General features: G+C 35.8%; 2 protein-coding genes across 5 annotated transcripts in view; both read left to right on the top strand.

The window, feature by feature from the left end:
• Positions 1–9,618, top strand: part of LOC141698066 (bifunctional riboflavin kinase/FMN phosphatase-like) — a 25,889-nt gene extending 16,271 nt beyond the window's left edge. The window contains exons 5-10 of one of the 2 annotated variants that reach the window (XM_074502672.1): positions 7,340–7,396; positions 7,888–8,042; positions 8,135–8,212; positions 8,568–8,698; positions 9,268–9,360; positions 9,482–9,618. In XM_074502672.1, coding sequence (XP_074358773.1) covers positions 7,340–7,396; positions 7,888–8,042; positions 8,135–8,212; positions 8,568–8,698; positions 9,268–9,351 — 505 coding nt within the window. In that variant the 3' untranslated portion in view covers positions 9,352–9,360; positions 9,482–9,618. The remainder of the gene's footprint in view (positions 1–7,339; positions 7,397–7,887; positions 8,043–8,134; positions 8,213–8,567; positions 8,699–9,267; positions 9,361–9,481) is intronic. The other variant, XR_012564934.1, reaches the window with a different exon arrangement.
• LOC141698064 (bifunctional riboflavin kinase/FMN phosphatase-like) lies at positions 9,496–15,998 on the top strand. 3 transcript variants are annotated; one of them, XM_074502670.1, is made up of 10 exons: positions 9,496–9,632; positions 11,785–11,971; positions 12,072–12,202; positions 12,994–13,063; positions 13,477–13,542; positions 14,070–14,224; positions 14,304–14,381; positions 14,720–14,856; positions 15,389–15,481; positions 15,635–15,998. In XM_074502670.1, the coding sequence occupies exons 2-10, from the start codon at positions 11,859–11,861 to the stop codon at positions 15,743–15,745; spliced, it is 954 nt and encodes a 317-aa protein (XP_074358771.1). In that variant the 5' UTR covers positions 9,496–9,632; positions 11,785–11,858; the 3' UTR covers positions 15,746–15,998. The 3 variants fall into 3 exon arrangements, with proteins under 3 accessions (XP_074358771.1, XP_074358772.1, XP_074358770.1); XM_074502669.1 differs by lacking the exon at positions 9,496–9,632 and adding an exon at positions 10,574–10,772; XM_074502671.1 differs by lacking the exons at positions 9,496–9,632; positions 15,389–15,481; positions 15,635–15,998 and adding exons at positions 10,562–10,772; positions 15,089–15,369.

Raw genomic sequence — 15,998 nt, 5'->3', positions numbered from 1 at the left:
TCAGGTAAGTGAGGTAAGTTCATCCATCCCTACAACTATACCAACCTCCACCATTTCTTTGAATTCAGGAGTAGCTATGACAACTGTACTAATGACCAAACAGTTGCCTACCAAAGCTGCTAAACCTACTACTATTTCCAAATCCAAATCAAAGAAAACCTCCTCTGGTATCTCTCAAAAGATACCAGTTGAAAAATCCAGCAAAGCCAAAGAGGGGAGTGTGAAGGAGGGTAAGTTAGGTGAGGGAAGGGGTGAACATCAAAGAAACCCCAAGAATAAGGTTGGAGAGTTGAGTGAATCCCAGCCTAGCTACACTACAGTTTCCCAAGAAACTGTAGTGCTTAAAAAGGATAAAAGCTCACTTCTAACTGCATCCTCCCAAAAGGATGTGGTTATTGAACAAAGCTCTCAGCCAAGAGCACAGGCCAAAAGGGTTAGGGACACAAGCTCACCCCAAACTTACACAAGAAAGAAGAAATCTAAAACCTCTGGGCATGCACAGGGCACACACCAGTGCAAACTGGTGCTAAAGACACAGTCCCTGCACTCTCTCAAATTCAGTTTGATGTGGCTCCAATAAATGTGGAGTCACAAGCAAAATCTCTAGTTATAGAAGCACCTCATACACCATACTCACCAACAAACTCTCTGGATGTGGATATGATACACACATCAATTCCTGATTTCTCTTCTTTAACTCTGTTGGGGAAGCCAAAATCTAGTTCAAGTGAGCATCATCTTTTAGATGATTTGTTGGCTCACTTGCCAATTCTTTCAGAAACTATTGTGACATCTGTACCCCAAATATCTTCAATCAGCACAGAGTCAACAATAGTTTCTCTTCCCAACTCATTCATTTCTACTCTCTCGACGGATATTGCTCATCCATCGAGTAGTGATTGTATCCCGACGGATAAGCCTAACAGCAGTTATCCGTCGGATAGCATTATCACTCACTCGATGGATATTACTCATCCGTCGAGTATCTCTGCACAACTTCAAACTTCAATTATTTCAAGTGCAGAAGATTTCGTGGTTGTACAGTCACTCTTAGGACTGAGAGAGGAGAGCGTCTTGAGTGTATTGATAAGACTCTCTTCTACAAGAAGCATGGTGAAGATATGATCCTAGTTCAAATCTATGTGGATGATATCATCTTTGGATCTACAAATGAAAAACTTTGTCAAAGATTCTCTAGGCTAATGCAGAGTGAGTATGAAATGAGCATGATGGGAGAATTGAGTTACTTCCTTGGCCTTCAAGTTAGTCAAAAAAGTGATGGTATTTTCATCAGCCAAACCAAATATGTGAATGACTTATTGAAGAAATTTGGTATGGTGGATAGCTCACCAGCATCTACACCAATATCTACTGCAACCAAGTTGGATGAAGATAAGAAAGGCAAGAGTATGCATATTTCAAGCTATAGAGGGAGGATTGGATCATTACTGTATTTGACTGCTAGTAGACCAGACATCATGTTTGCTACTTGTCTATGTGCCAGATTTCAAGCCAATCCAAAGGAATCACATTTGATGGCTGTCAAAAGGATTTTCAGATACTTAAAGGGAACTCCAAACTTGGGATTATGGTATCCTAAGGGAACTGGTTCTGAAGCTGTTGGATACACAGATGCAGATTTTGCTGGATGCAGGGTTGATAGGAAAAGTACTAGTGGAAGCTGTCAATTTCTTGGTCAAAGACTTGTGTTCTGGTATAGTAAGAAACAACAATCGGTGTCAACTTCCACAGCTGAGGCTGAATATATAGCTGCTGGAAGTTGTTGTGCTTAGGTGCTTTGGATTAGAAATCAGCTAATGGACTATGGTCTAGTGTTACACAAAATTCCTATTATGTGTGACAATACTAGTGCCATATCTATAGTAGCTAATCCAGTTAATCATTCTAGAACAAAACACATTGATGTTAGGTACCATTTTATCAGGGAACATTCTGCAAATGGTACCATTGAGCTCATTTTTGTTCCAACAGAGAAATAATTAGCTGACATTTTTACTAAATCTTTGGATGAAGCAACCTTCACTAGACTTGTGAGTGAAATTGGAATGCTCAATTCTTCATCCTAAGGCAAGAACTCAGCTAATGTGTTGCAGCAGATTAATTTCTAATAAATCAACCCAGTTTGATTTAATTGAAAATTAACTGAAATATGAATTATAAATATTTCAGAATCTCTGTATATTTATTTTTCTTTAAAAAAAACTCAAATATTAACTTAGAATATTCAAATTCTAAGTAAACTGCTTAGTTGTTAAATTACATCTTAAATGTGTAAAAATTAGCACAAGGCAGAAAAACAGTACTCAAAGGTATAGAGAACTGAGTTCTCGATAAGTCAAAATGACTTATCGACAAGTCATTTTGGAGTTCTCGAGTGAGTCCTCGATAACTCAATTTATAGACTTCTCGAATGACTTCTCGATAAGCTCTATTATGACTTATCGATAAGACCATGTAGAGTTATTTAATAGTGTTAATTCACAGAGTTCTCGACAAGAATATTTTGAGACTTATTAATAACTCAGATCTAAAATAATTTAATTCAATGAATTACTTTAGACAAATACTTTTGGAGAATTTATTCTGATTTCAATTTGATTCAATTCAAATAAATTAGAATTATTTCAGTCCTTTTTGGACAAATTGGGCATTTATCAGAGTTCTCGATAAGTCACTTGACTTCTCGAATGTACCTTTTTCATATTTAAAATTACTTCTCGATAAGTTTAATATCAAATGTTTATTTGACTTCTCGATAAGTATTTTACTTTTTCTATAAATACCCAGACTTCACCATTAATATTAACTTGGAATTTCTCAAAATTCCAAGTAAACTGAATATTTATTACGTAATATCTTCAGTATGTGAACTTAATAAATAACATATCAAAAGAAGCAAAAAGTATGAAAAACTGAATAAATTTAATTCATAAATTCTGTTCATAAAAATACTTTTGACATAGTCTCTAAATTTCTCTGACTTATTGACACATTTACATGCTTATATGATTTCTTGCTTATGTGGAAATATGTTAGTCTAATGTTAGTAGACTAGTACATTATTTGTGTTGCTTTGCGTATGCTGATAGTGATAATTTTATCTGATTGCTTGCTGATAGGGAGAGTTACTTTTTGTGTAGGGAGTACACGCTTATTTGCATGGGGAATAGTTACTCTTTAAAATAAACTAATATTCTTGAGTACTTGCATGGGGAATAGTCACTACTCATTTCTAGCTGTCTAGTAGGCTTATGTGATTATTACTCCTATTATCCGGGCATCTCAAGAGTCTCTTGATTTCTATCTTTACTCCCTCTATAAATTAAAACGCTTCACTCTTTACCACTCATCAATCTCCTACTCTCAACAAAAACATCAAATTTCAAACTCACCTTCTGTTCATCTCTCTCTCTCTCTCATTCAAATGGATGCTCCAGTCTTCTACAGACTTGTTAATGGAGCCTATCAACCGGTCCATCATTTGGATGATGATCAAGTGTATTTTAATCCCTTCGGACTTCGTGTCCGCCTCAAGGGGGTTGTTTATAGCCCCTTTGATATTCCACTTGAGGTCTTTTACGGACTCTCGTGGGATGATCAAATCGACATTCTTTTCTTTGAGATGGAAGTCTCCTTCGAGCAGGAGAGGCGAACCAGGGTGGCTGAGCAGCAACGCCTTGCTGCTTTGGAGTTGCAGGAGAGGATCATCTCTCTTGCACACTCCATGTCTAGAGCTTACCAGCGCAGGGCAAGGAGGTTGGAGGCTGAGAAGAAGAAGTCTAAATTAGAGTAGTTAGGATTAGGATTTACATGATGTAATCTGCATCTTAATGTACTCTGTGTTTAATATTAATGAAATTATCTTCTTCTTTATCAATTTGTTTTTGTTGCTTGATTGTTTATGTCATGATTGCCTTGTGTTTACAAATTAATTGATTATTAGTTTTCCTGTCATAATGCTTGCAACTGCATGTCTCAATGGTTATGCCTAATCAATATGCTTGCAACTGCATGTCTCAATGGTTATGCCTAATCAATACAGATAAATATGTTCAATGCATTACAGGTTCAACACAATCCACTCAGGCAATAACAGAAGATTCAAGTTTCAATCAACAGGAATTTGTGTTAAACTGCAGCTAAAATATTTCAAAACCAAACTGCGGTTTACCCAGGCACAACAACACAAACACAAACTTAAATACAATCCCACTCAGGTAACTCTCAAAAGGAAACTGTTTTACAAAAGGACAAAATCCCCAAAATATTCTTCAGTTGTTCTGATAGTTTGAGAAAAAGGAACTGGTATCACAAACATGGAAATTTATCAGCTTTTCATGAATATCACTAATGCACCTTCATGTGCACAAACAGTCTTCACAGACTGAAAGTTTTGAGGGTAGTACTCCTGAGGGGGAGCTATCTAAATCCTCTCCAATTCAATTGGAGGTTCCTCAAGAAGGAACAACTCCCCTTATAACTCTAGCAGAAGCTGTCTCAGCAGTCAAAGCTAGAAGAACAATTGCCTATGACAATGTCATAAAAAGGGCAATCTTATCACATTTATGTGACAGTGCTCTGCAAGGTGCACAAAGGTTTGAGGCTGGTGTACATGACAGTAACCCAGTCAAATCCTCTCCAATTCCATTGGAGGTTCTCACTACAAGTGGAGGACAACACACTGTCACAACCACAGAGCAATCTGTGAGTCAAACTGTGACCCCAGTCATAGATGCTTATACACTCATTTTTCTGATGAAATGAGTATGATTAGCCCTATATGGTCTTCCTCTAATCATATGATCACAAATTACCTCTTCTCAGCCACCTCTTATTTCTGTAGGTCAAACAACATTTGAGCCTTTCGTGTGAGAATAAGAGAAAAGATTGAGTGAAAAACAAAGAATAAGAGAGGCGGGATCCTTCCTGGCCAAAGGAGAGGTAGATGAATGTATGGATTTAGTAATCCTTGTGAGGGAACTCTGACTCTCAAAAGTCATGAGACTAGTGCAGTGAGAATTGGTGAGACTACTTATTCAAAATAACAGAGAGCTTGGGATTTTTATCACTAACAGAATTTTCTGCAGATCTAAGTGCAACTTCTATTGTTTAAAACTTATCACCATGAATCTCAATGAAGCTTGAAGCTGCAGACAGTATTCCAAATGGACAATGACAGCAGCTTGAATAATGTGCATTTAGCTGGATTTTTCTTCCTGGAGATAATGTCAAAAAGGGGGAGAATATATCTAAATTCCAAAATAGCTAATGGATGTTGAATAAATCTAAATGCAACTCAACAAAAGAAGACCTGATGGGAAGACTGGTTTTGGTTTCTGCATTTAGTTAAAGTTTTGACATCATCAATCAGAACTTGTGCATAATTTCATAATGAACAAGTTGGGGGAGATTGTAATATATAATAGATGATGTCAAAGAATTATGCCTCAGAAGAATGTCAAAGATTACTGGAGCTAATAATATCATCAACATCTATGATCTGAGTATATCAGAAGATCAGAAGAGTTGAAGGCAGCAGGCAAGAGCAGAATATCAAAGGATGGAAGATTTCTGAATATAAAAGCTGGCTCTTTATCAAGTTATAGGATAGGGATGTTAGCTAGATATCCTAAGCCAGATTTGCTGAAACTAATAGAGGCTCTAACTGACACCCCCATCCTAGAAGAATTGGAAATACTTGTGCAAATTAATAACATAATTGAGAAAGAATCAGACAACTCAGTCTTTACTTAATTATTGTAAACTGTCAAATATTCATTGTACAAGTGTTGTATCAGCCTTTGTATTATTTTATTTTCATTCTTTAACTTGGGGTTAGTCTTGTTAACATGCATGATCTTTTGATAAGCAATCTTCTCACAAATTTGGGGAGATTGTTGTGCAAGACATGCCTGTATTATAACAAGACTAAGTCATACTGACAACCCTAAGATTAGTTGTATTGTAACCTTAATCTGTAATTCATACTTGTAACACTTAATATCTGTAAAATATAAATGGAGCAGACTGGAGCATTTTTCTCTAAACAATGTCAAGTCTAAGAATTCTATATGGAAGAAGATCAAGAAGATCATGCCTCAGAAGAATTATGAAGAAGCTGGAAGTTGAATAAATCTGTTTGGTGTAAAACATTTCAAGTCAAGATCTCTACAAGTCACATAATTAGTGTTATAGAGAAATCATTCGAGAACTCCAGAATGACTTATCGAAAAGTCATTTAAACTCCAGAGAGTATCGACGGATGAATAACATCTACCCGACGGATGAGCAATATCTACTCGACGGATGAACAATGTCTACCCGACGGATGAGCAATATCTACTCGACGGATGAGCAATGTCTACCCGACGGATAAGCAACATCCACCGGGTGTCGAGAACTCAGGAATTGTCTGTCGAGAACTCAGAGATATCGACAAGTATACATTCATTAGAGAACTCTGAGTTATCGATAAGCCAAAATCCATTAGAGAACTCTGAGTTATCGATAAACCAAAATTCACTAGAGAACTCAGAGTTGTCGATAAGTCAAGTTAACAATGAAGTTTCAGAGATATCGACAAGCCAACATGCCTATCGAGATGTCGAGTTCTCTACAGCTTAATTGGAGATCTCGAAGTGAAGAAATTTCTCTAAGTACAGCATTGCAGAACAGTTCAATATCCAAGGTTGCAAATCAACAAACAATTCACACAGCTAGATTGACAAGTCTACAAAAAGCAGCTTGAGAGATGTGCAAGATCAATGGCAAAGATTAGCTGACAGAGGAGATTAAAGTAATCACGGGATGCTAAAGATATGCTAAGCCAGAAATGGAAGATTTGCTTTTCTATAAATAGAAATGACAAGTGACAGTTTAGAAAAGCTAATATCATGTTTATTATCCACTATGTAAACCAGCAGTTAACTGAGTTATAAAGTTAACACTGGTCCTCTAGTCAAGTAGAACAATCAGAATAGAAAATTGTGTGTTCTATCTCAAGAAAGAAGCTAAGTTCTAAAACAAGAACTTAGAGATTTTGTAGCAGAACACTGCTTGATTTTTAATATAAAATTAAGTGAGTTTTGAAGATCTTTATTTTACATATTTGCACAACTATTTATGTTTAACATCCATTCTACTAAATCATTAACAACTACCGACTGCTAAAGCCTAAGTCGATCGAAAATTAAACATTTAAGCCAAAACACATTCACCCCCTCCGTGTTATATTCATACCTAGCGGTCCTAATGCAATTTGCTTTGGTATATTAATGTATATTCTCATATAATGTGAATCATTTTGTCTGGATATCAGATTTCTAGAAGCTGCAAATAGGATGGGTGTGAATGCTGCTTGTCAAGAAGATTCCTTGTAAGCTTTTTGTTTTCACACCTTTTAATAAAGAAATATCTGTGATCACGAGCTTATTGGTTTTGTACTTCTCAAAGTAATCTCATAGTTTATTATGTAGATATAACCTTATTGTTAGTGTTGTTTTAGGTGATCAACTCTCTTATACTGTAGAATCGTTGTGCTGTGTTGTTGATGAAGTCAATCCTTCGACTACATTAGTATAGACAAGTAGATCCACTACAGTTGAACCACATTAGAGCTCCTGCTTCTATATGTCTAAAATATTTTTTAGGCATCACTTTCAGTTCTTTTTCTGTATGGTAGCTATAAGACTTGGTATCTACAAGGGTTAAGTGAGAAAAATAAATGGATGCACTAGTAAGAGGTCTCCTTGTGTTGTTGGTAAAATGATACTAAGCACATAGAGATTGGCATAGCTTACATGTTCACTTCGCCTTTGTCAAATGTTAGTTTCTTATAGTCGTGCCGATATTCATGCATCTCAACAGAATCGGTGTAAACGCAGCGAAGGCTGCTGGAATGAAGGTTGTGGCTGTTCCCTCGCTCCAAAGTGAATCTGGTCAATTTTCTGTTGCTGATATGATTCTTAACACACTTCTGGACTTGCAGCCAGAAGTTTGGGGTCTACCACCGTTCGAAGACTGTGTGTATCTTTGCTGATCGATCCACTTAATAACTTGCTTTCCCAACTGTCTTATTCTATCAATATGATTATTATTATTATGATGTCTGCAGGGGTAAGTGGCGTCGTTCCAATTGAGCCTATACATGTCAGGGGCCTACACAGAAATGGATATTTGCACGAACTTGCAGGTTTGAATAAATTTTTTTCATCTCATTTAGATTGCTAGGAGTAATATTGTAGTTTATTTTTTGGTCCTTCCCAGATATGTAGCTTCGTGGAGGCATATTATGCACTTAAGTATTTCAATGTATAATCCATCATTCCATCTCATTAGTATTATGAAGACATGCCATTTACCTTTCCCGTAACATCAAAGGCATGCCTTGGTTTGAATTTTTATATTAATGGTTTCGAGATAATGCTGTATGTGAACTTTTGTACTATTTCTAGTAGCCTGTTAGTTCACAATCAAGACAGTGTTCATTGTTTTAATCATCGATCTGGGCGTTTACTACAAGAAGTTTGAATATATATCTATCTTAGTTCTTGGCGCATCTGGTTTACCTGATCAAGTTTTGGGAGTTTACATTGGCTGGGCAAAACTTGAATCCTCAAAGATATTGAAGATTTTGATGAGCATCAAGCCACTTGACTGCTGTTTAAAAAAAGTCATTGTTAGTGTTTCTCTCTCAGAATTTTACCCTTATCTTCTTTGCAAATTGTTAGTACTATATTGTGATAATACATTGTAACTGTCGGCCAAAGTATTCTTCCGAATCTGCAATGTATTTCCTCCTTTTCTTACTTTTGTGGCTGCTTTGCTTCATGTTTCCTGATTTTTCATTGTCATTCTTATCTGAAGTTTCTGAGAATGAGAAGGATACTAGATATCAGAAGTCGTCATCTTGCATATCTCATTTTCTATTTAGTGACAACAGTAGTGACCAGGGTGAGCAGTCAAATTCACATAATTTTACTTGTAAATGTATATCATGAAACATTAAATTTTCCACCAATTGACATGTCATATGGGCTTAGCATGGCTCAGGTGTGAACACTTCATAATAGTCCCACCTTTCTGAAAACACCTAGGACTAGAGTTAAGGTCTTAAATCTAACCCGACATACCGACATACCGAGTATGTTTGCTTTGGTTTTTAATAAATGAAGGCTTACATAGCTTTTTTTTAAAATACTCCTGCAAAACCAAAGTGTTCTTTAATACTTGGGTGCTTCTTTTCAGCATGTTTGTCCAATTGAGGAAAGCATTGAGGCAACCCGTGATCAGAAGATGCAGATAATGCTAGTTGGGTACATAGGAGGATAGTGTAACCAGGTACTTGCATTGAAAGAAAACGCTAGAATAGGACAAAACATACAAGTATTGGCATATTCTAAAATTACTAATTTTTAACTTACAAAGAAAATGATTTGTGAATGAGATGCATTATTTGCAGAGAAAGTCCTCCGGCGAGAAAGAAATACTTGAAGAAGACAAGGTTGTAGCCAGGACTGCATTGGATTCTACAGCTTTTACTCATAATTATTGCATTCCTTTTTCTGAAGTTGTGTTTGAGGATAATTGTGTTTGTGCTCTCCGATGAAGTGGTAAGCTTTAGCTCCACTGGAAAACCATTAACTTCACATACATACATTAAGGTGTAGTCTCCTTGTGGCAGTGTTGTATTTCATGTTTGTTATGGCTACTGGTTCAACCTTCATTGTACTTGATGTTGATTTGTATTAGAGGTTTATTGGAGTGTTGCAGACTTGCAGTGCTCTGTTCATATTCCCAGTATATTTCTGTTGTCTACTAAAACTATATCATGGAAGAATTAAATCAGACCAGGTCCATGGCCACTTTTGTATGTCACCTTAAGTTTAGGCCTACAAAACAGATGTTCAAAATTACAACCCTACTATATGAATGGTATACACCAGGTATATTTGGTTTGGTTTTTAAATGAAATTTTGCGGTTATCCAGTAGATCAATAACCTATATGCAAATGCGTGACAATAAAGTCATCTTATATGCAAATGTGCTGGTCGATGATGCGCAAACCTGCATCTGTGATATGACAACATTGCTGTTGTTGCACCGGTAACACCGGTCACCACCAGTTAGTAAACTATTTTAAGTTTCGTTTCATTTTAAATTAATATACTCTCCAACAATTTCGAGCATAAGGCCTTAAGCAGGACTCAGGAGTCTTTCAATCCCATTGTCCACTAGAAGAAAATACATTTTCATTTGACCATAACACAGTGCTATTACTTTGATAGGTAATTGAACCAATAATAAGAAAAACTAGTACTAAACCCAAAAAGTAAGCTGGATTGTTTAGAGGCTGAGCACATCAAACTGAATGGGCCAATAGTCAGTATAAACTTTGGGCCAATCATGGTTACAATAATTAAAGGGCCTTTTACTTTTCAAGGAGAAAAAGGCGCCAAGTTTCTCTCAAGACTTGTACTAGTTGTCAAATGAATGGCATAGAGAATGGTTTATACTATACTTATACTAATGCCCTTGTATTTTAGAGAGCCCCATTTGGTTAAAAGTCTAAGTAGAATCCCAAGAGAGAGCCCAATTGCAATGAGAATAGATCCCTTTTATTGCCTATAAAACTATGCAAACTCCCCCTTCAAATTCATAAACAACCCCCCCCTCTTTGAAGCCGCCATGAATGGTGATGCGGCTGTTTCTGCTGTCATACTTGATATGGATGGGACCCTTCTGAACACAGGTTCTTATTTTTTTTTTTATTTCATACTTTTCTATTTTCCTGTTTAATAAATATTGTCTTAATACATGTATAGGCTCATGTTCAAATGAGAAGTCGAGATAACCGAGGAACTCTGACTATGTAGAGCTAAATGTTTAGCACCTGGACATAAAGTGCATAACGTTATAGAGTCATTTGGTTCTCTGGTTTCTTATTTGGGTATAACTCTCGTGTAAATATAAGAATCACACATCACACATGTATCTTTTTTAATAACATTGCTGAAAATTGAAAATTATGTATATGAGCTACCATTTATAATATAAACCTCAAAACATTGAGTAGAAATTCAGCATTACATGAATTAGCTGAAGATAGGGAAAATTTAGTTTGTTATACTTATACATGTATGCTAGGCAGAGGCGGACCATAATATGAACGGAGTAGGGCTAAAAAAGAGAAATAAAGCCTCCACAAGTATATGTTGGAAAACAAATTCGTATATTAAGATTTTGTATAGATCAGCATAGATCAAGGCTACTGTAACTATTTGTTTCGATGAAAAAGTATTGTTTTAGAAGAAGGGTATAATTTTTTTATGGTAAGTATCAAGCTTGAATCAGACATTCGGACTTGAGTTATATTTACATGTTTGACATCCGAAGAGGACATAACATATAAATGGACTTGGAATCTTGGATATAGACATAACTACAAAATTTGAAAGTTCAGTAAGGTTTTAGCCCTCATGGTCTAATGTTGCGGACACATCTTCTTCTTAGTGCACACAAGTCAACTTTTTCTCCAAAATTCCAAAATTCGTAGAAATTAAAAAATAGTAAAATAACTTGAAATTCCATTACATGCTAAAATATGTTACCTAATGTTGGAGATAAGTTAATTTCAGCATCTATAGTAACTGCACTTCTGGATTTCTCTTTTTAGTTTCGGAAGTTTTGGAATGGAAGGAGTACAATACTATCAATCTGTTATTGTTTCAGCACTGACTCAGTTTTGTTGTGTTTGTGGGCAGAGCTACTTACCAAGGACGTTTTGAAGGATCTTTTGGCAAGATATGGGAAAGAAGTGGACTACAAGAAGGAAGGAATGAGGTTGGGGGTGACCCATAAAGAGTCACGGATCGCTATTATCAAAGACTACGACCTACCAATCTCACCTGAACAGTTTACCGAAGAAATTATGCCTATGTATCGAGAAAAGTGGGTCTTATTCTATATTTTCATGTTTTCTTAAAAACACGTAACAACAAATATTGATCTTTTGGCGTTTGTTTTGTGCTTGCTTGTTACTTCTATCTAGGTGGCTACTAGCTCAAGCCCTTCCTGGAGCTAATCGCCTAATAAAACATCTACATAGTAAGAAAGTGCCTTTTGCTCTTGCATCAAACTCCATTACAAAAAATGTAGAAGCAAAAGTTTCTCACCAACCAGGTTTATTATTTTCTCATTCTTTCTTTTCTGTTGGTCATTGTGGATTCCTTACGTATGTTACGCCTGTTTAGATCCTACTCATTCTCCTTTTACATTTTCAAGTCTAGAGGGTAGTTTAGTATTTAGACCCTTGTAAACTCATTTTTATTATGATCTTACAAATTCTTATCTATAGACAGACCTAAGTTCTAGACGATTAAATTAAATCGCAGTTTAAAATTGAACATGTTTTTATCTGAGTACTCCGATATTATCCCAAGGCTCCTGATACGGTCAGCCTAGGTAGCGTAGATTGTGGAATGGGACAGGGAATCTATCAAACGTAGGACAGTTGAAATACTGTAATTAAACTCAAAGAAGTGGTGCCCCAGGGTAGCTTTTGCTTGCTTATTGATCGACACTTTGCTCCAATTTAGCTGGAAATAAAGCTATATCACATGAACAAACATCATATGGTCATATTCAGTTCGTAAGATAAACCGAACATCTTTGTATTCTGATTTATTTAGATGAAAAGAGTCTTGGTTTTTTTTTCAATTTAATTCCAAAAAGTTTGCGAGCAAGCTGATCGAGTCTACATAGCAAGCTAATTTAATCATGTCTACAAATAGATTTTGTCAAGTTTAGTAGTTTCAGCTTCTGTTACTAAGATTGAAAACAATGTTTTCTTCTTTTGGCCTTTTGGACCGGTAAGATGGTTTTCTTTGCTGCAATATGGATTTATGCAAATATATGTGTTATGTTCACATGTAATTTTTCCTCTCATTTCTCCCCCTTGGTCTCATTATTAGGATGGAGTAAATACTTTTCAATTGTTCTTGGAAGTGACCAGGTCAAATCAGGAAAACCATCTCCAGATATGTAAGATGTGGCGCTTTGTTTTATATATTTAGTTGTTCTTCCAAGTAGTTTTTACCCAAAAAAAACACACTCATGATGTGTTTTCACCTCTCATTTATCTTTTCTTTAATCTTCTGTCTCTTTCCTTTTTCTTTGAGAAGTTTTGTTGGTGAATGTCCAGTCCATTTACGGCAATATATTCTTTTGGTTTTCTGAATTAAATAAGTCCCATGTGTTTGTTTCTGTTTTACTCTTAAATCAGCCAGCTGCTTTTCGTGTACTTTAATTTTTTCATGATATTTGATGTCCTTTTTTATCTTACCCTTTACCATTAAAACTATACACTTTTTATCGTAATGATCTTACTGCAATCTGCCCCAGTTAGTAATTTTTTTTTTCTCATATACATGTGAATCATTTCTACTGGACATCAGATTTCTGGAAGCTGCAAATAGAATGGGTGTGAATGCTGCTTGTTGCTTAGTGATAGAAGATTCCTTGTAAGTTTATTACTTTTGCTCCTCTTAAACTAAGAGAAGTATGCTAATGTCTATGCTTATGCTTATTAGTTTTTGGACTCCTTAAGTAATTTTAATATATTGTATCTTTACATCCATTGCTTGTTGTTGTAAAAGTCTTGGAGAAGAAAGAAATATTATGAGGGGGATAATTTACCTTCCATCTTGTTATGTGTAGTTTATGATAATGATTCCATGACTATGTTAGCATAAACAAGTTGAGCACCTAATATAGGACCACAGTTCAGCTGGCCTGCTATACTTGTAAACTGTAAACCATTTTCAAGGCATTTGGTTGAGTCACTTGTAGTTCTATATAGCAGACTAGGTATGAATACCTTAGTAATTGAAAGGGTAAAGAGAGGAAGAATTATATATTATGTTAAATAAGAGGTCTCTATTTGTTCTGCTGGTAGATAATATTTAGAGCACACGGAATGTTGGCATAGCCATATATAAGGCTTGTATTATTGTAATGATATCTATTTTATATATATGGTTTTCAATAGGACTGGTGTTAAAGCAGGGAAGGCTGCAGGAATGAAGGTCGTAGCTGTTCCTTCGCTCCCAAGTGAATCTAATGATTTTTCCGTTGCTGATATAGTTCTTCACTCACTTCTGGAGTTACAGCCAGAAGTTTGGGGTCTACCACCATTCGAAGACTGTGCGTAAAGAAGCTAATTTTTTCACTTAATATGTTTGCTTTTGAAACTGTTTAATTCTTTTTCTGATGATGTCTGCAGGGGTGGATGGTGCCTTGCCAATTGAGCCCATTTATTTCAGAGGTTTATACAGAAATGGACTTCTGCACGAATTTGCAGGTTTATAGAACATTATATTTCTCATTTTAAAGTGCCTGGGGTAATACTGTTGTTTTGTTTTGTTCTTTCCCATACATAAATCTTCTTCTAGGCATATTATGTACTATAGTGTATAGTATATTAAGGTAACTTTTTTGTAAACATGTCATTTCATCGTTTTTGTAACTCCTAGTCATGATGTTATTGGGAAATTTATTTATTGTTAGTTGCGAAATGATCTTGTATCTGAGGTCTTGCACTTTCCTGGTGGGTAGTTGGTTTTTTATCATGACCGTGTTTACTGTTTAAATAATAGTGTTGGGCATTTTTTACAAGTTGGAACAAATATCTATCTTTAGGTGATGGAGCATCTGGTCTACCTGATCAAGTTTTTGGATTTTACTTTGGCTGGGCAAAAGATGAATCTTCAAATATTCTGAAGATTTTGATGAGTGTAAAGTGGGACGGTGGCAGCTGTTCTCTGAAGAAAGTCATTGTTAGTAATTATCTCTTGGACTTTTACCCTTATCTTCTTCTTAAAATGTTAAGAAATTGTGATGATACATAGCGACTGTAGACTTAAATATACCTCCGAATTCGCGACAAATATTTCAATGTTCTAATTTTCTGAGGCTGCTTCCTTTTATGTTTCCCAAGTTTGTGCCATGCCTATTTAAAGTTTATTCTGAGAATAAGAATATTATATTTCAGAACTCATTATCTTGTAGATCTTGTTGCTTCCATTATAATGGCGGCAGAAGGCAGTGGCGGCCAGCAGGATATGTGAAACTGCTTGATTAAGCAGTCAAATTCACAATATTTACTTGAAGATATAATTTGAACATGTTGTTTATTCTAGCCTTTTCCTGCCAACTGATACGGGTTGGTGGGGCTCAGGTGAAAATGCCTTGAAGCTACTCGATAGATAGACGTACCTCTCTGAAAATGCTTCAACAAAATCAAGGCCACCTTCTGCTTCCTGCCTGCAATGCTGAAAGCTAATTAATCTGTCGGTTGCCTCCTTTCAGAATATTTGTCTGGTTGATGGAAGCAACGAGGCAACAAGTGATCAGGATATGCAGATAATGCTAGTTGGCTACATTGGAAGACAGTCCAACAAGGTATTGAAATGAACTACCAAAATGTAATATTTTTTGGTCAACTAAATCAAAGTTGGCTTAGAATATGTCATACAACTATGGGCATTATATACATATTACTGACTTCTTAACTAAAATGAAAATAATTTGCGGAAGTAAATGCAATATATGCAGGAAAACTCAGCCAGCGAGAAAGAATTACTTGAAGAAAATAAGGTCATTGCCAAGGGCGCATTGGATTCTTCAGCCTTTACCAATCATTCAAGCACACGGTCCTTTTTATGAAGTGTTTGAGAATAATTGTGCGTTGTGATGTAATAAACTTGAGGAAGAGGAAAGCTGTAGCTCCAATGGGTAATCAGTAACTTCAAATTCATTCATGTGTTGCCCCTTATGTCGGCGTCTCTTTTATGATGAGTGAAATATATTATATAGAATTGTAGTATCCATGCTTGTCAAGGCAAAAGCTAAAACTTCATTGCACTTTATGTTAATTTTATTACAAGTTCAAAGAGCCTTTGCAGTGCTCCAATATTCC

Source organism: Apium graveolens, chromosome 11 (assembly GCF_009905375.1).
Source record: "Apium graveolens cultivar Ventura chromosome 11, ASM990537v1, whole genome shotgun sequence".
Classification (NCBI taxonomy): domain Eukaryota; kingdom Viridiplantae; phylum Streptophyta; class Magnoliopsida; order Apiales; family Apiaceae; genus Apium; species Apium graveolens.
This window is presented reverse-complemented; position numbering and strand designations above follow the sequence as displayed.

Coding starts and splice junctions, on each gene's coding strand:
- LOC141698064 (XM_074502669.1), top strand. CDS start 10,709: ATGAATGGTGATGCGGCTGTTTCTGCTGTCATACTTGATATGGATGGG. Junction 13,543..14,069: donor TTAGTGATAGAAGATTCCTT/GTAAGTTTATTA, acceptor GGTTTTCAATAG/GACTGGTGTTAAAGCAGGGA. Junction 15,482..15,634: donor TTGGAAGACAGTCCAACAAG/GTATTGAAATGA, acceptor CAATATATGCAG/GAAAACTCAGCCAGCGAGAA.